Source organism: Stigmatopora nigra, chromosome 18 (assembly GCF_051989575.1).
Source record: "Stigmatopora nigra isolate UIUO_SnigA chromosome 18, RoL_Snig_1.1, whole genome shotgun sequence".
Lineage (NCBI taxonomy): Eukaryota > Metazoa > Chordata > Actinopteri > Syngnathiformes > Syngnathidae > Stigmatopora > Stigmatopora nigra.
In genome coordinates this window covers 8,468,297-8,485,968 of record NC_135525.1, presented here as the reverse complement: position 1 = coordinate 8,485,968, position 17,672 = coordinate 8,468,297, and the positions used below count along the sequence as shown (strand labels likewise).

Below are 17,672 nucleotides of genomic sequence, written 5' to 3'. Positions count from 1 at the left end.
GTTGTACTCATTATTTTTACAACAGTTTTTATCATTTCATCCAATTATATGACAATGACCCATAAACATCGTCAAACGTCTTATTTTTTGCACTGTCACTATTAGCAGATGTGCAACACCTCAGCATCCTCATTTTAATGCCCTCCCATTGGTTGCCTGTGGCGGCTGTTTATGACCTGGATGCGGGAGGAGATGGAGGGCGGGGCCAGGCGCTTGGATGGAGCAGGACCCGGATGCTGATGCGAGTGATGCGATGGGAGAGAAGAGAAAGAGAGAGAGAGAGGAAAAAATATCGATTTACGGCAAGAAAACCGAAGGGAGTGTAATACTAAGAGGCCTTTAAACCCTGCGCCAACTATTACCGAGCTCTAGTGCAGGAACCGAAGGGGTTTATTGCTAAATCGGGGACGTCTGCGTGGGCTTTTTTTTGCACTTGCTTCGAGAAGATGTTGCTGTGATATCACTGGCTCCTAGCGGGGATGTAGAGGCAAACACTGGGTAAAGGGAGGACAGGGCAGGCGGGGGAAGGACTTCGAGACGGCGCCGGAATGGCGATCTGTACGCCGGATACGCGCTCCATCCATCTTTCGAGAGAATGAGGCATCCATCGGACAAGGGTTACAAGCGTTTCTCGGTGGCCAACGACTCGATCTGGTGTAGTTTATTTTGACAGGACGGCCGCTGGGTCAAGGCGCCGAAGCTAAAGCTAGAAACTAGCCTCGCTGCTGAGTGGGAGAGCGGCGGCGAGGCTACACTTAGCATGTCGTTGCACCTGTGAGGAGGAAAAAAAAGGCCCGACGGAGAGAGAAATTACATTCTAATTTGCAACTCATCTGAGGATCTTTTGGCACGACTTTTAATGTCATAATTTAGAAATGTGTTTTTGATGAGTTTTTTTCACCCCAAAATGTGTTACTATGTTGTAGTGATGCCAATAAGGTCATAATTTCTTCTTGAATTAGTTTGTCAAAATTATTGATTTTATCCCAGATTTCAAAATTGTTGTTTTTTCTATACTAAAGGGGCAGCAATGACTAAATAGTCAGATTTAAATGGAGTATTTGAGTAAGATTCCTCTTGATTTGCTGAACATCTTCATAAGTGGGCACATTGTATGCCACACTAACATCTGGATAAACTGTAAAATATTACAGTAAAAGCAATAATCTTTTAGTCTAGTGTCTCTTAAGTAAGAGCAGGATGAGTAAAGAACTGTCTTTGAGTCAGTCCGCTCAATATGTCGGGCCTTATCGGCTGGAAAAAACACTGGGGAAGGGGCAAACAGGTGAGGAAATCATTGATTAAAATGTTTATGCTCCATTTAAAGAAAAAAACAACTCCATTAAAATGATTTACCTTTTAATTTCTCTATAGGACTGGTTAAGCTCGGCATCCACTGCATCACCGGTCAAAAGGTGGCCATCAAAATCGTCAACAGAGAGAAGCTCTCTGAGTCAGTGTTGATGAAGGTATGCAAATTCCATGTTTCTTTTTGCAATATTTTCTACTTTGGAAATAACATCAAGTTACAAGCATCAAACCATTGTAAAAATAATATGCAGTGGTGTTACCTTTGTTAAAAAAGTGTCAGTGTAGTTATTTTAGAGTGGTGCAGAACTGCACTAACAGTTTTACTAGCAGAATCATTCTTAACTATCCAATATTTTCTCTTGGTCTGAACAGGTTGAAAGGGAGATCGCCATCCTGAAACTAATTGAGCATCCGCACGTGTTGAAGCTGCACGATGTATATGAGAATAACAAGTACCTGTGAGTTCCCATCGCACAGTCAGACCATGCAAACACTTATGCTTATTAAGTACTAACATATGTTATGAGACCGACCATACACTCTGCTGCACTGTACACCTGTCCAACTGAATGAGATTTGGGACAGGAGTATGGAATAATTTAGTTTTTAAAAGAATTTTGAATAAATAGTAAATGTGCATCTACAGATATCTGGTGTTGGAACATGTATCTGGAGGGGAGCTGTTTGATTACCTGGTTAAGAAAGGCCGTCTCACTCCCAAGGAAGCCAGGAAGTTCTTCAGGCAGATCATCTCTGCTTTGGATTTCTGCCACAGTCACTCTATCTGGTTAGTTTTTACGTCCAAGCGCTTGTTCTTGCACTACTTAGTTTCAGTCATTTTAGTTGAGAACTTATACACCATTAACTCTTAAAGTGCCCCATTAATGCAGTGATAACAATGTCCACTTGAGTAAAAAAATGTTGCCTGAAACTATTAAAATGATTGAACTATAAAAATTTAGATTCCTGTATTCATAGTAAAATAAACAGTAAAACATATTGAGAACAAATTGCATAGTAATTTCATGCAATGATTTAATTGAAATATATTGCAGTTTAACCAAGTGTGGTAGCTGTACTGTTTACTTTGTATACATTTAGTAATAGTTGATTTGGGGATGCTACTTTTAAAAATTACACTCATAAATACATTTACGGCCATTTCATGAGCATCACTTATGCACTGATGCAGCCACAGAGACCTGAAGCCTGAGAACTTGCTGCTGGATGAGAAAAACAACATCCGCATCGCTGACTTTGGTATGGCATCACTCCAGGTGGGTGACAGCCTGTTAGAGACCAGCTGTGGGTGAGTGCCTCTTTGTGTTAATCCACACAAAAAACATATTTCAAATAACTCTGCCACATTATATGTTGCACTACAACACTGCAAAAACTTAGAAATGCATTTAATGCCATTGTTCTCCTCTTTCAGATCCCCTCATTACGCCTGCCCTGAAGTCATACGGGTAAGTGACCACATTTCACATTAAGGATGATCTGTTTTATACGACTCAAATGATGTCTGTTTTTACAGTAAATGTTGATTTTTTTTTCTGTGACAGGGAGAAAAGTATGATGGAAGGAGAGCAGATGTATGGAGCTGCGGGGTCATTCTTTTTGCTCTGCTTGTGGTAATTATTATTGTCTGAGTAAAGGAGTATTTGTGCTTTCGTATGACCCATTCTTTTTTGGATGTGTCACAATTTTGCTCTTTGTCCTCACCAGGGCGCCCTGCCATTCGACCATGACAATTTACGTCAACTTTTGGAGAAAGTGAAGAGCGGCGTGTTCCACATGCCACATTTCATCCCGCCGGACTGCCAGTCCCTGCTCAAGGGCATGATCGAGGTCAACCCTGAAAAGCGCCTCACGGTATGCGATAGCCCTCGTAATGACACCCTGCAGTAGACAGTGTTAGACATCATATATATTATATTATAATATTTTCCTCGTATGATGTAATTCCATTGCACATTTGTAAATACAACTGTGAATTTTGCATTGAGGTTTGATGTGTATCGGCCAGAAAAATGGATGTTCTTCCTCGCTTGACTATAACATTTTAATCTTTCTTGTGTGATGTACAGCTGGACACCATTCAGAAACATGCCTGGTATCTGTGAGTATATGTCACTTCTCTGTGGCACATAATGTTATCTTTAATCGTGCTCATACACACTCGACGTCACATACTGGACATGTGAATGTCTCCAGGGGTGGCCGTAACGAGCCTTGTCCTGAGCAGCCTCCTCCCAGAAGAGTGTGCGTTAGTCGAATCCTATCCTTGACCGAGCTGGACCCAGATGTGTTGGAGAGCATGCACTCACTGGGCTGTTTCAGAGACCGTGTCAAGCTCACGCGTGATTTGCAATGTGAAGAGTAAGTCTTTACACTTTGGCCACCCCCACCTAAAAATGTTCCTTTTGTTGGCCAGGTCCAAACTGATAGGTTAACTTTGATTGAGACAGATTTAATTTATGAAAGCACAGTTGCTCATTTTAAAATATGCTGGTGTTATTTGTGTATTCTACAATTTCTTTAGGGAAAACCAGGAGAAGATGATTTATTACCTGCTACTGGACAGAAAGGAGCGTTACCCCAGCTATGAGGACGAGGATTTGCCCCAACGCAATGATGCTGGTCAGTCCTTAGGTGGCAGCATACCTTCACTCGTGGGACGTTGACAGAGCGACGTCCAAATTATGGATCACTTTCTCAACTTTTATTGGTTGATGTGCAGATCCTCCGAGGAAGCGCGTGGATTCCCCCATGCTGACGCGCCACGGTCGCTGCCGGCCAGAGAGGAAAAGCCTGGAAGTGCTGAGTGTCACAGAACAAGGCTCCCCCACGCCTCCTCGTCGTGCTCTAGACGCTGCCCACAGCCAGAGGTATAAAATTAAAATGCCTTGAAAATATTTGTGATTATGTTGTTGAATGAAAGTTTGCTGATTTTTCAATTTCTCAGGTCTCGCTCAGTGAGCGGAGCATCCACCGGGCTCTCCTCCAGCCCCCTCAGTAGTCCCAGGGTAAGAATCCTGCTATTGCTTTTATACTTATGAGCAATAGCTGAATGCAACCGGGTAATATTTAACTTACTATTAATACAGCAGCTAATTGGTTTTCAGGATATATTTTGCCATAGATTCTGTCAACATGATCAATAACAACATTCAAAACTCATAACTCCCAGAAACATCCATTTATCCATCTCTTCTCATCATTTTTTTAACATGATAACAAATCAAGCTCCTCAGAATAAACCTCACGCGGCAGGTTTGTGTAACATTTTCACTTTTCTACTGTCATGCCACTTGTCTTTCGAATCCCGCATGAGCAACGCACACTTACCAAAATTCCGGAAAGCAAAGCCATCGTTGCACCTGACACCAGCCGCAATTTACCCCATTGCTACTGCTAATGAACATTTGACCACACTTTTGTCTTTCACTCGACACTTTCACTACTCACAAGATGCAGTCTTTGACCATGAAGCATGATATTCATTTCCATCCTTCTTTCTCTATGTTCCATCCCCTCTCTTTCTTGTTTTCCATTTGCCCCCAACAAAATCCCACTCCCCAGTCCTACCAAAGCCCCATTTTCACTTTCAGCCAATCAGACGTCACTTCCGCCGCCTCCTCCACCACTTCTCAAACAAAGGAGCCCAAACAGGGAAGCACCACGACACCTCGCTGCACACGGGCTCACGACAAGCCCAAAGCTTCCCCCAATACAAAGACCCAGACCCTCCCCGCCAAAGGACCGGCCGAACGGCTCCACCTGCAGCCCATCAAATCCCTGCCTCTGCACAACCCATCCTCCCGCTCACCCTCACCCTCTCCGCTGCTCTCACCCATCCCTCGTTTTTTCTTCCCTTCGTCCTCTGTCCTAAAGTCTGTGACAAAGAGCTTGTACCCAAACTCTGCCCACTCTGTGCCGCAGGTCACTCCCCAGGGCTCCCCGTTGCCCACTCCCTTGGGTACCCCTGTCCACCACCCTCACCACCCTTCCTCTACCCCACCTTCCTCCTCCTCGTCCTCATCCTCCTCGCGGGCAGAAGGGGGTGGTGGGGTGGGCTCCCTGTCCCTCACGCCGCCCTCCAGCCCCGGAGGGGGAAGCGGACTCGCGGCCAGCAGCTCTGCTCATTGGAGGACTCGCCTCAATTCGTTTAAGAACAACTTATTGGGCTCGCCACGGTTCCATCGTCGCAAATTGCAAGGTGAATGGTTCTTTCTGTTCAAGCAAGTCGTACATTTAAAGGAAAATATAATGTTTACACATATGAACATTGAATCTTTGCTTTTTATGTTATTAAAATAAGTCAAAACGTTACGTATTCAGTAAGTACAATATTCACAAATTCGCAAAAAAATATATACAAAACTGACTCAATGGTTTCTCTTTTAGTTCCAACATCAGAGGACATGTCGAGTTTAACTCCAGAATCCAGCCCAGAGTAAGTCATCATTTTTGCAATGCCAAGTTTTACTATCAAGTCCAAAGTCCTTGAATGCTGAAGAATGTTTTTTTCCCACTTCTCAGGCTGGCCAAGAAATCTTGGTTTGGAAACTTCATTGGCCTGGAGAAGGAGGAGCAAATCTTTGTGGTGATCAGAGACAAACCTCTGAGTTCTGTCAAAGCCGACATTGTCCACGCCTTCCTGTCTGTGAGTACCTGATGTGGCTTAACTATCACACATATCAAAGGTCACAGGCTATCAGGAAGCATGTTCAAACTCACACATGTACTTTTTTCTTGTCTTTATATATGTATGCTCATAATTTCAGTTCTGTTTACTCGCGGCACGCTGATGTATCACTTTGCTTTTGCCTACGGCTCACTCTTTCTCTCTTCTCTACACCCTCACCCTCACCTTTTGTCTCCCCTACACTCACGTCGGCCCTTCGTACCTCTCCCGCCTCGTAAGTCTGTTGGGCTCTCTGCTTCTTCTCTGTCTCCCCACCACACAGATCCCGTCGCTCAGTCACAGCGTCATCTCCCAGACAAGCTTCAGGGCCGAATACAAGTCCTCCGGCGGCCCTTCCGTCTTCCAGAAGCCCGTCAAGTTCCAGGTGGATATTGCCTTCTCCGAGGGAGAGAGGGAGCGGGACAGAGAGAGGACCGAGAGGGAGGGAAGGAGGGAGACGGGAATATACAGCGTGACGTTCACCCTCATATCAGGCAAGTTGGAAATGTAGAATCTTTTCTCAAGTCCATTGCAGGACACATTGCAATCAATGCTTTTTAAAATCTGCATCCTCAGGTCCGAGTCGCAGGTTCAGACGAGTGGTGGAAACGATTCAAGCCCAGCTTCTCAGCTCCCATGATCAACCCCTGGTGCAAGCCTTATCTGGTGAGGTTGTGATCCATGTTTAAAACGTAGACAAAAACAAGCATTCTTACGTTACTTAAAGTCTTAAATGACCTTTTCGACTGGCATTTTGACATTAAATACGCATTACTCACAGTCATAGGGTGACTTCCCTGTTCTCGTCTGCTGATCCCTTCCCAGACGAGAAGAACGGCAGACCCCACAGGACCCCCACCCGCCAAAATTCCAGGCGCTCAGAGGGTGGGGGCGACAGATGCGAGTGGGGCGACCGAGCCGACGGCGCAGGCATAGGAGGCAGTGGAGGAGTTCTCCAGCGCAGAGGCTCGGCAAAGGAGAGAACCCGACTGCTGTCCACCAACGGAACCCAATCGCAACCGTAGGTTAGAATGGAAAACCACACCGCAGGATGCCTGACCGAGCGACATCCATTCTCTTTGACTTCATCTTTAAGCATCCCCGCAAACCACAAGTGACATCCTCAATGAGGTGCTTGGACGTTGAGCCCCCGCCCCCATCATGCTTTTGTGTTTAACAATTGTCCGAAAACCTGGATTCCAAAAAAGTTCCACCAGAGCAATGGAATCCCCCGTTTAATGAAGTGATAGTGAATGAGTAGTTTGGTGTCCCGCCGTAGGTACAGCTTCTCCAAGTCAAAATAGGAATTTTGAAGTGCTAATGTGCATGCCAGTTAGCAAATCAGCCTGCTAAAGGATGCTGACAAGACCTGATAGCTAGCCTACCATAAGCATTGTACGACAGCATCTGATACCAAAAAGATTAAGGTGTATTGTGGTGGTCCTCCAGAATGACACTGAAAAATTTACCAGTGCATGTTCATGTCAGTCTCAGGTGACATGCAACAAGTAGTCTTCACGGCTATTCCATATTTGAAAGACATCGACTTAAGTCAGTGGCAGATTAAAACCGGATGTAAGCTGAGTGAAAAGGTCCTGATCTTCTCAGGAAATCAGCATCCTACACGTGACTCAAAGAAAACCAACAAAGTAAGCTATGTAAGTGATTGTGAAAATTTATTTTTTTATTTCGACGTTATTTATTTCCTTTTGAGGGCGTGCGCTATGATCGCAGCAAGACGGCAGCAGTCAGTGCTGGAAAGAGGAAGCTGCCTCTTTATTTTAGTTATTTATTTTGGCCCTTTAATTTCTCTTCAGAGACCAGACGAACTTATCCATTTAAGCTCCTGCTCCTCTGAGGAAAAATACTTTTGATTTCAACAGAAATCTCAACATGACTCTATGGAGAGAAGAAGAAAAAAAAAACACTATTTGTGACTATGTTCATGATCCTCATCAAGGTTGTTTGTCCTTCATTGAAAAAGAATGACATTCGTGTGCAGCTTCAGACGGAAGCCTCCTTTTCACATCAAGCTTTTCTCCTTGTCGTCGGCAGAGATGACACATTCGTCGATATGTTGGTGGTTTCACGGCTCACTGTGTCACATTCCTGGTTGACCTGGACTTTGTGAAGGGAACAGAAGCAAAGTGTCACACATCCTTCCCCCTTGCAACGTCATACAGTATTAGTATTCAACTTCTCTAATAGACTAGCTAATGCCCATCACCAGTCTTCCATACAGCACAATATGCAAAAAAGTGCAAGATATTGTCCAACCAAGTTCTCATGTCTGCTTTTGGTTTACATATTTATTCAACTCTACCACATTCCTTTGCTTTATGGAACATTTGCCTATTTTTTACCGTTGATATGAACTTTCCATCGCATTACTTTCAGCACTTTTTAAATGTGAATCACTACAATAGCAGTACAGAGTAATATTTGTTTTTCTGCTTTTTAATTCATCAAGATTTTTGCTGGTATGTGTGGGAGATTGGTGGTTGATGGGGGCGTAACAATGAGTTAATTGAACTTTTAAGATGCTGCACAGGGCCTGTGTGACAGATTAGCAACTAAACTCTTAACAGGCATGTCATTTTTCCTTCACACTTGTCGATTTGCTCCATTTCTTGCTTTCCCTCGTCACTTTGATCCGTTTGCTCACCCACCACGTGTTGTGTAGCCCTCATCAGCACACGAGAAACCGCTTCACTGTGTGTGTTCACGTTATGATTCCTCACCATCATCCAATTCATTTTTTTTCTCTTCTACACGCCACTTTCACCGTCAGTGACCCAACTGTGGCCAAGATTGTAAACTATTCTCCATCCATAAGGGTCAGTAGAATAAGGTGTTTGAAAAACAAATGTCTGTATAATAATTTAAATATAAAAAGTGCACTATTATAACTATTGCCTGTGATTTAAAAAAAAAAGAATAACAGTTATGATTGAATTGATGGTCAAAATAAAGAGAAACCCACCTTGTTATGATTACAATAATAAACCCCAAATCCATGTGTGTGGCACCTATCATTTATAATTTCAGATTCTTTATTGAACAACTGATATGACATTTTCAAATTTCAGTATCAAATTTCGTCATTTAGAGTGGCAAATAGAGAAGGAGCGTTGAAAGAAACGTGTACTTCCTTTGACAAAATTAGTCGCTTTGATTGAAGTTCAGTTTCAATGCCTCTGAACTGCAAGTGCAAAGTGAAATTATAAAAAAAAAACTGAAAAGGACGTGATAGATAGATGCACTATAATTTTAATTTGATCTGTCGCATTTTTTTCGAATTATTTCCACTTGACAGATGAATTTACTTCTACTTTTGACACCAATTTCAAAGAAATGCAATGCAGTCGAATATTCCATATTGTCCTCCTACTACAGTTTCTTTTGACAATCATTATTTGGACGTTTAATGGTGAACAAACATCTTAAATTATTTGGTATTTGACTGGGTGGATTTACATTATAGTTGGCCTGGGTATTGTCATTTCGATCTGCTAACCCTGTAAGCGACATTTCCGACAGTCAGTGAAGGGTGCATCAAGTCCATTCAGTAGGAGGGGAAATGTTCTGTTGACCAGTTCACAGACTAGCAGGGCCGGTTGGACTACGTCGACACAGTCACGGCGTTTTTCGATGTTTTAAGACACAATCCGAGTCTTTCTTCTCTGCTTTCGAAATCGCAGAGCCCAAAAGGTAAGAAAACACAAGCGTAGTGGTAAATGGCGCCGTGGGAGGCTGCTTGACGTATGCAGCTAACGATAGAGTAATGGTGCTAAAACCAGTTCAAATGGGCTCGGCGTTAATCGCTGACAATTGCAGGTGTTTTTGTTAAATTAATTTTGCAATCCAGATCATTGCATCTGTACTATCTCTGCATAAAATGCATAAGCACAAAGCTGGAGATCGATTTTAAACGTCTTCATGAAAAGGAAAGTAATTTCAAAGTAAAACAGGAACTAACGCTTGGCTGGTTAGCGTCAAATGTATAACGTTTTAACGTATTTGTTTTACTAAAAACGTTTTGATACTTGTGTGTCTTTTGTACAATATTGCTGGAAAATGTTTTTTAACCTTGATCGTCCGGTAATGTTTTGCAAACTAAGAAACAAATCACAACTCGGTGAGTTACGTCACTGATTGTGCGACCTTTTATTTTCTGTATATTTCGATTGTAAATTAAAATCACGTAGCAAATGTGGGATCAACCTCTCTTTTTAATAAAAACATTAAGATAATTTCACTTTCCATTCTGACAACCCATCACTCTGGTATATCTGTAAGTAATATGTACAGTGTACTTAACATACCATTGGTGGGCGTGTCCAAATTGTACTTGGTGAACAAGAGCAGTACAGCATGTCTATCTGTGTAATTACTGATCAATTAATCATTAAATAGCAAATAACAATGTTCAGTAGTTTTGAACATACAACACATAAAACGGCACACAGTAATTACTATCACTGTCCCCCGGATGAAATTTGATTCTGGTACCTCTTAATAAGAACGACCATTTACCATATATGTTTTCTGTACTATTATTAAGTTTCATTGGGTTTACAGTATACTGCATAATGACATGAGGCCCATGGATAAGTGTTTTCGCCCTTCCACACAATAAATTGACTCTTATGGCATATAAATGAAACTTTTCCTGGGCCACACCTACAGCAGTTCTATAAAATATCTTGTGACTGAGCTGAGTTTCAAAATCAAAGAAAAACAAAGTTTAACCTTTACAGTGAAGAAATGAACTCTTATCAGTATATTTTATTGTAGGAAGTCAAGGTAAAAATCATAACCTTGAACTGATGACGTGTCTTGGTTTTGTGACTTAGGGATGGAATAGAAGACCATCAGAAAGTCTATCAGAAGGCAGTACCTATAACCTATAAAATTTAAAAATAGTAGTAGTTGCTTATTATAACGTAAAAAAAGATTTTATGTTAAATGCTCCTTTCCCACGCTACTGTGTGTAACAAACCAGACCTCAGGCTTTCCCCAATATCACAACCTATTTTGGGACAGAAATCAATCCCCTCTATGAGGTGAAATTGTAATTGAGTTCAACACGGAAAATCATGAAGTCAGTCAGCACTTTTCGATGTAGCTCATTTAAACCTACTTTGCATTTGAAAGGAGTCACTAATAAAAGTAGCGTATCACACAATGGATCTTCATCCATGCTCATCAATTCTCATCCCCTGTGAAGACAATCTTACATGCTTACATTGCAACATAGTCCCACATGCGCTCTTGTCTCTTTGTTTATTGTTGTCACTGACAGTTCATATGCAGTCCCCAGCATCCCATGATTAAGTGGGTCATTCCCGGTATGAGAGGCAGCTGCTTACAGAGGTTCACGTGACCCACGTCACGTTTGCAGCTGAGCTCTCGTCACCCCACGTTTTTTTCCTAACCCAAGAACCACTGTCATGCATATCGCCACTTTCTCTCCACACAGTGCACCGTCGTCATGGCAGAGGCCCACCAAGCCGTGGCCTTCCAGTTCACTGTCACCCCAGAGGGCATCGAGTATCACTTGTCCCATCAAGCACTGACTGAGATCTACCGCTCAGGCATCCGTTCCTGGAAAAAGCGAGTCATTAGACTGAAGGTGGGTTGGCCTCACTGGTTTTGCTTTTTTTGCAGTGCAATACTTCCGTGTTTCAGCTCGGTTGACTTGCTTCCTTAAGAAGTTAATAAGTAGATGAATCAAAGTGTTGTCACGTGTCATTATGAATGTTTCAGATTGCTCAATAACCAGCAATTCTAAGGACATGTTCAGGCAGTAACACAGTGATTCACAAATTGGGGCCCGATGGAGCAATAAAACAAACACACTGGCACAATAACACAATTACTTTGCCCTATTTTAGCCCAAGGCTTTGTGGCAATAATGAATAAAATAATTGAATATTGAAAATTTGAACTGGAGTGGACATCTATGGCTATCAGTGGCAGGCGTGATGCTGCCCATTTATTAAATCATATTATAATGAACTTATACAAGAGTGTTTGAATGTTTCTTTAGGGTTTTCTGTTTATGACCTTTGCAGTGCAGAGTGGTGATTTGTTGGAAAACATTGTAATTTATTCATTATGTAAGAAACCTGACATGAGAATGGATAAAACGGGATTTACGGTCAATCTTTCGCTCTCTTTCTCAAAAAATCAGAATAGCGTGATCACAGGAGTTTATCCCGCCAGTCCGTCCTCATGGCTCTTTGTTGTCATCGCTATCCTGGCCACCATGTACACTCGATCCGACCCTTCCATGGGACTCATAGCCAAGATACAAGAACACCTCCCTGTCAGGTAAAAAATAACACACTCACTGTATGTTTCATTAGATACTCTAAATCACATGTGTCAAAGTGGCGACCTGAATATTCAGGGATTTTAACCCAGTTATTTTAATCCATTATAAGAAAAAAAAAAATCGAAATATGATATCTAAAATGGTCCGGCCCAGATGAAAATGAGTCTGACACTCTTGCTGTGTTTTTAATTTGCATTGCTATTCTTTAATAATGATGTGCACACAGAAAAACAATCTTTTCTGCTCCTCTCCAGCCAGTCCATGAGCACCCAATGTCAGACAGTAGTGTCGGCAGTGCTCTTCAGCACCTTACTGTGGCTCCTACTCATCTTCACCATGCGCCTGTGCCTCAAGCAGCTGCTCTCCTACCACCGCTGGATCTTCGAGCAGCACGGCAAGATGTCCACCACCACTAAAATCTGGGTGGTGAGTGTTTTTTTCCCTGCCTTTTTTTTTCCACAGTTAATTTTTATTCCAAAATGCACTCACTGCGTGCCTATGTTCACGAGCCAGGCACTGGTACGCATTTTCTCTGGCAGAAAGCCTATGCTCTACAGTTACCAAGGCTCATTGCCAAACCTGCCGGTTCCGGCTGTCAAGGATACTATCAAGAGGGTAGGTCGCCAAATTGTGCCCAGAAAATGCTAGCATCCAATAACTCTGATTGGGTTTTCCTTTTTAGTATCTGGAGTCAGTTCGCCCACTGATGGACGACACCCAGTACGAACGGATGACCAAACTGGCCGGCGAGTTTGAGAGTCGCCTCGGAAACCGCCTTCAGTGGTACCTCAAAGTCAAATCTCTATGGGCCGCCAACTATGTGAGCAACCACAATTGACCTACTTTTTGAGTAAATAAAGTCTACGTTGGAAAATTGTATCAAATATATATGCCTTTGAGGGTTTCTCTACCTTGCATTATTTAGGATAACTCAGCAGGAAATGTTTTTATTGGTTGTTTTCTCACGCAGTTTGTTTTATATGTTTTAGGTCAGCGACTGGTGGGAGGAATATGTCTATTTAAGAGGAAGGAGCCCCATTATGGTCAACAGCAATTATTATGGCATGGTATGTATTTTTATTGGATCGATATTGATTTGTCTTAGTCCTAGCTTGTCCTAATTGTGTAGTGTTTGTCCGCAATTGCTGTGATAAAAACTCTTGTCTTCTCTTCCCCCTAAGGATTTCCTGTATGTGACGCCCACACCAATCCAGGCAGCCAGAGCTGGCAACACCATCCACGCAATGTTTCTATACCGCCGCAAACTTAACAAAGAAGAACTCAAACCTGTGAGTCTGCCTACTGTTGCTAAGGCAACACGTCCAACAGTGCACGTTTTACTTTTGCAGAGCAAATTTACATATTATGTTGTGATTTAGTAATTATTTAAGCATGAACAGAGCAAACACCTGTTTAGTTTGTGGATTTTAGTTTTTATTCCATATATATATATATATTTTTTGTAATTTTCATCTGCCTATGAAAACCCTCATGTTCTCATAGCACCCCTTTGTCTCACCCTTGCTCCTATTTACTGTATGTTTTTCACTCCACTCCCACTATTGTTTTTGCCTGACCTCATGATCCCCCCCTGTCTCTCAGAGTCGTATACCCGGCACTGTCATTCCTCTGTGTGCAGCTCAGTGTGAGAGGATGTTTAACACCACACGCACTCCTGGAGAGGAGACGGGTAAAGATACAGACATGAATACACACACGCACACTTTTTGTGTCAACATCCACTCAAAATGGCCTTTGGTTTTAATGTGTGATCCACAATGGGTAGATAAAAGCGTTTAAAGTTGTGTATGAGTCTCGCCCTGTCTCTCCTTTTTTCCTACTGTGCTCTTTCTGGGTCTATGTGCCTAGTGGTTCTCTTAACTAATATATATTTTCTTGTCTGCCCACTCTTCATATTTTCTCTCATCTTTCTTCAATTCCTTTTTTCCATTCTATGATCTTTTATTTCTTTTCCGGCGTTCCATTCTTCTGACTCAGTGGTTATTGAGATCTGCGGTTCCTTGCTGTTCCTATCAGTTTGAGAGGATGTTTGACACATGTCGAATCCCTGGAACACTAACAGGTAGTCAAACTGAAAGAGTGCCATGGTGCCAGTTTCCCCAGACTAAATTGCTGAATAAACCAACATATAAGCAACACCACAAGAGCTACTCAACATACTTATAATACATGCCAAGTTTTCTACTTAGTAATAAAACTGTGCCTCTTTCTCTTCCCAAAGACACCTTGCAGCACTGGCAGGATAGCGACTATGTGGTCGTATATCACAGAGGCCGCTACTTTCGGCTCAGGGTGTACCAGGCAGGGAGGCTGCTGTCCCCCAGGGAGATTGAATTCCAGATTCAGAGGATCCTCGATGACCCTTCCACACCCTGCAAGGGAGAAGCCAAACTTGGCGCTCTGACTGCTGGTGACAGGTCTGTCTGACAAGAAACTGCATTTTTTTTCTCCGAATTATTGGTTAAAAAACTCTTTTTGGCCCAGGATTCCTTGGGCGCAAGCCAGGATCAAGTACTTCAGCAGCGGCATCAACAAGCGGTCATTGGACTGCATCGAAAAAGCTGCCTTCTTTGTGGCTCTTGATGACGAGGAGCAGGGCATGATGGGAGACGACCCGTCGGGGAGTCTGGACCGCTATGCTAAGTCATTGCTGCATGGGAAATGTTACGACAGGTAGTTATAGTCCAAAGTGAACTCTGTGCAAAACCATTTTATATAGCAATTCCACCATTACTGCATGTTTTATTACATGCAATCTTATTAAAATGATCTTCTCTGTCATGCAGGTGGTTTGATAAGTCTTTCTCCGTGGTCGTCTTCAAAAACGGTAAGAATGGAATTAACGCGGAGCACTCGTGGGCTGACGCGCCGGTGATCGCACACCTGTGGGAGGTAAGGAGTGTTGTCCGAGAGGTGGATCTGAGTGCCAACCATTTTTTTTTAAATGATTCCCTGTCCTGCCATTCCAGTATGTGGTGGCCACCGACTGTTTCCAGCTCGGTTACAACGGCGAGGGTCACTGCAAAGGTGAAGTGGACTCGTCGCTGGCACAACCTGTCAAGCTTTCTTGGGAAATTTCCCTAGAGGTTAGTTGGTCAAGTAGAGCCACTGAGCTCAGAATGCTTAAAATTGTATGTTGAATAGCACTTGTGTGTGTGTGTGTGTGTCACATTCAGTGTGAGGAACAAGTCTCTAAGTCCCTGTCAGTGGCCCAAACCCTGGCTGATGACATTGACTTCCACGTGGTGTCCTTCAGAGACTTTGGCAAGGGAAAGATCAAGAAGTGTCGAGTCAGCCCGGACGCCTTCATTCAAATAGCTCTTCAGTTAGCCTATTTCAGGGTGAGAAACACCTGCAAGTTTGGATGCGTTTCTAGACTTAGGCTGCAGCGATTACAAGCCATTTGTTTTTGTTTTATGTTCTAGAATCGGAAAACGTTTTGTCTGACCTATGAGGCTTCCATGACCCGCCTGTTCAGGGAGGGCAGAACCGAGACTGTTCGCTCGTGCTCCAATGAGAGCAGTGCCTTTGTTAAAGCGCTTGTGGGCGAAGAGGTGGGATGTCCACTTTTTTTCATGATTCATTCAAGTTTGCGATGCAAGCAAACTTCAGTGTGGAGTAAGGAGTATAGTGCATAAATGAGTTTCTTTTTTTTTCTCCACCAGTCAGCAGATGTTTGCAGACGTCTGTTCCGCACAGCGTCCGAAAAGCACCAGAACCTTTGCCGCATGGCGATGACAGGCGCCGGTATCGACAGACACCTCTTCTGCCTCTATGTAGTTTCCCAGTACCTCAAATTGGAGTCGCCTTTCTTGAAAGAGGTTCGTTTTGGACTCTTCTCGCATTTTCTCAATTTATAGCTTTATTGACACCGACTGTTTCAGGTTTTGTCCGAGCCGTGGAGGCTGTCTACCAGTCAGACTTCTCTCCAGCAGCCGGAGCTGTTTGACCTTGTCAACCACCCGGAGTACATTTCATGCGGGGGAGGCTTTGGGCCGGTGAGTGCTGCTTTCTGTGTGTTACGGAAGCATTTAAATGCATGGTTATTACATTCTATTTTGAGGGTTGGTAGCACAAATAGCAGGAGAGAGGAAATATAGATGTTTTGTACTTGCATTCTCGCATTGCCTAAAAACATTATTTGCTATCCAAAAATTACCGTTGTAACTTTCAATATTAAATAACATTTTTAATCCAATAATTTGATTTGATTCTGTTATGTCTGTCTTTTCAGGTGGCTGATGATGGTTATGGAGTGTCCTACTACATTTTGGGTGATAGCCTGATCAACTTTCACATTTCCTGCAAGCACTCATGTCCTGACACTGTGAGTTACTGTACACATTTTAACTTATTATTTTGAAAGAACACACTTTATTGTTTTTTTTTTTTGTATCTCTTCCAGGATGCCCATAAGTTTGGTGCTAAAATTATGAAAGCCTTGCACGACCTGCTGGACCTAATGAGCCCTGTCCAGAAAGAACCCAGCAAGCCCGAAGAGAGTCGACCCGAGGTCAAGAAAAACTTGTAAACGAGTGAAAAAAGGGATTCTGAGGAAAAAAAGGTTTTTACTGAGTGAGGGAAGTGTGGTAATGTTTTTATGTTGCGAGAGGTAAGAAAACAATGTCTAGTTTTCCAACAAACCGGGTCAAAAGAAACCAATATACAAGGGAGCAGGTCTTTTTACGACATACATTTATATTTTTGTGTTTGTCATTCAATTTCATCTGAGTTTATTATGTAGTATTGCATTTATTTGTCGATATTGGCAATTTTTTTTAAAGGGGCATGCTTCTGTTTCGATACCAATGATTGCTCTGAGTAGATTTGCTTGGATGTTACTGCACTGACGACACACACACACTTACACACTTGACGATAACAGGCACCTGTAACATTCCTTAACTTCAAACATTTTGCTTTGCACCACAGTAATATGTTGTGGTCATTCTTAACAACGTGCCAAAGGCTTTTGTCTATTTTCAAATCTGTTCAGGTTGTCCAGGAGGCATTGGAAGCACGTCCACTCTTCTTTTTTTGTATTTTTTTTATTTTAATGTCAGCATTTCTAAAGGAAGCAATGTAACAATGCAATGTGTGTTTTAAAACATGAGGTCGAGAAGGTTACCAGTGAAATGTCGGAGAACACTTTTGTTTTTGGTTCTTACCACTGAATTTGTCAGAATTCTTTTGCTAGGCTTTTTATTTCACTGGGTGACATAGAGACATTCAATAATAAAAAGTGCTTGTTGTATTTTTTGGAGGTTGCTTAACTTGTTATCTTGCCACTGATTGCCACACTGCTTTCTT

At 42.6% G+C, this 17,672-nt stretch overlaps 2 protein-coding genes across 12 annotated transcripts; both read left to right on the top strand.

Moving 5' to 3' along the window:
* Window positions 1-216: 216 nt before the first annotated feature.
* brsk1a (BR serine/threonine kinase 1a) lies at window positions 217-9,022 on the top strand. Of its 9 annotated transcripts, XM_077739076.1 has the most exons (20): window positions 217-1,285; window positions 1,375-1,469; window positions 1,684-1,769; window positions 1,958-2,098; window positions 2,504-2,620; window positions 2,747-2,780; window positions 2,877-2,945; window positions 3,040-3,186; window positions 3,402-3,433; window positions 3,529-3,693; window positions 3,857-3,954; window positions 4,055-4,202; window positions 4,280-4,340; window positions 4,561-4,587; window positions 5,257-5,533; window positions 5,722-5,770; window positions 5,857-5,980; window positions 6,285-6,495; window positions 6,578-6,667; window positions 6,815-9,022. In XM_077739076.1, the coding sequence occupies exons 1-20, from the start codon at window positions 1,201-1,203 to the stop codon at window positions 7,024-7,026; spliced, it is 2,268 nt and encodes a 755-aa protein (XP_077595202.1). In that variant the 5' UTR covers window positions 217-1,200; the 3' UTR covers window positions 7,027-9,022. The 9 variants fall into 9 exon arrangements, with proteins under 9 accessions (XP_077595202.1, XP_077595204.1, XP_077595203.1 ...); XM_077739078.1 differs by lacking the exon at window positions 4,561-4,587 and having other exon boundaries at window positions 6,827-9,022; XM_077739077.1 differs by lacking the exon at window positions 4,561-4,587.
* Window positions 9,023-9,249: 227 nt separating this feature from the next.
* On the top strand, window positions 9,250-17,616 carry LOC144211881 (carnitine O-palmitoyltransferase 1, liver isoform). 3 transcript variants are annotated; one of them, XM_077739411.1, is made up of 19 exons: window positions 9,252-9,712; window positions 11,484-11,636; window positions 12,198-12,337; window positions 12,596-12,767; window positions 12,855-12,956; window positions 13,024-13,161; window positions 13,331-13,408; window positions 13,523-13,630; window positions 14,340-14,424; window positions 14,584-14,779; window positions 14,847-15,035; window positions 15,149-15,254; window positions 15,332-15,448; window positions 15,539-15,703; window positions 15,788-15,916; window positions 16,028-16,183; window positions 16,247-16,360; window positions 16,597-16,689; window positions 16,768-17,616. In XM_077739411.1, the coding sequence occupies exons 2-19, from the start codon at window positions 11,496-11,498 to the stop codon at window positions 16,891-16,893; spliced, it is 2,355 nt and encodes a 784-aa protein (XP_077595537.1). In that variant the 5' UTR covers window positions 9,252-9,712; window positions 11,484-11,495; the 3' UTR covers window positions 16,894-17,616. The 3 variants fall into 3 exon arrangements, with proteins under 3 accessions (XP_077595535.1, XP_077595537.1, XP_077595536.1); XM_077739410.1 differs by lacking the exon at window positions 14,340-14,424 and adding an exon at window positions 13,944-14,031 and having other exon boundaries at window positions 9,255-9,712; XM_077739409.1 differs by lacking the exon at window positions 14,340-14,424 and adding an exon at window positions 13,944-14,031 and having other exon boundaries at window positions 9,250-9,712; window positions 12,596-12,956.
* The last annotated feature ends 56 nt before the right edge of the window (window positions 17,617-17,672 follow it).

Bases quoted from the DNA above. Each gene is read 5' to 3' on its own strand.
- LOC144211881 (XM_077739409.1), top strand. From the start codon at position 11,496: ATGGCAGAGGCCCACCAAGCCGTGGCCTTCCAGTTCACTGTCACCCCA. The intron at 16,361-16,596 runs GTGAGTGCTGCT...CTGTCTTTTCAG, and splicing joins GCGGGGGAGGCTTTGGGCCG to GTGGCTGATGATGGTTATGG. The intron at 16,690-16,767 runs GTGAGTTACTGT...TATCTCTTCCAG, and splicing joins AGCACTCATGTCCTGACACT to GATGCCCATAAGTTTGGTGC.
- brsk1a (XM_077739069.1), top strand. From the start codon at position 1,201: ATGAGTAAAGAACTGTCTTTGAGTCAGTCCGCTCAATATGTCGGGCCT. The intron at 3,694-3,856 runs GTAAGTCTTTAC...CAATTTCTTTAG, and splicing joins CGTGATTTGCAATGTGAAGA to GGAAAACCAGGAGAAGATGA. The intron at 5,534-5,721 runs GTGAATGGTTCT...TTTCTCTTTTAG, and splicing joins CCATCGTCGCAAATTGCAAG to TTCCAACATCAGAGGACATG.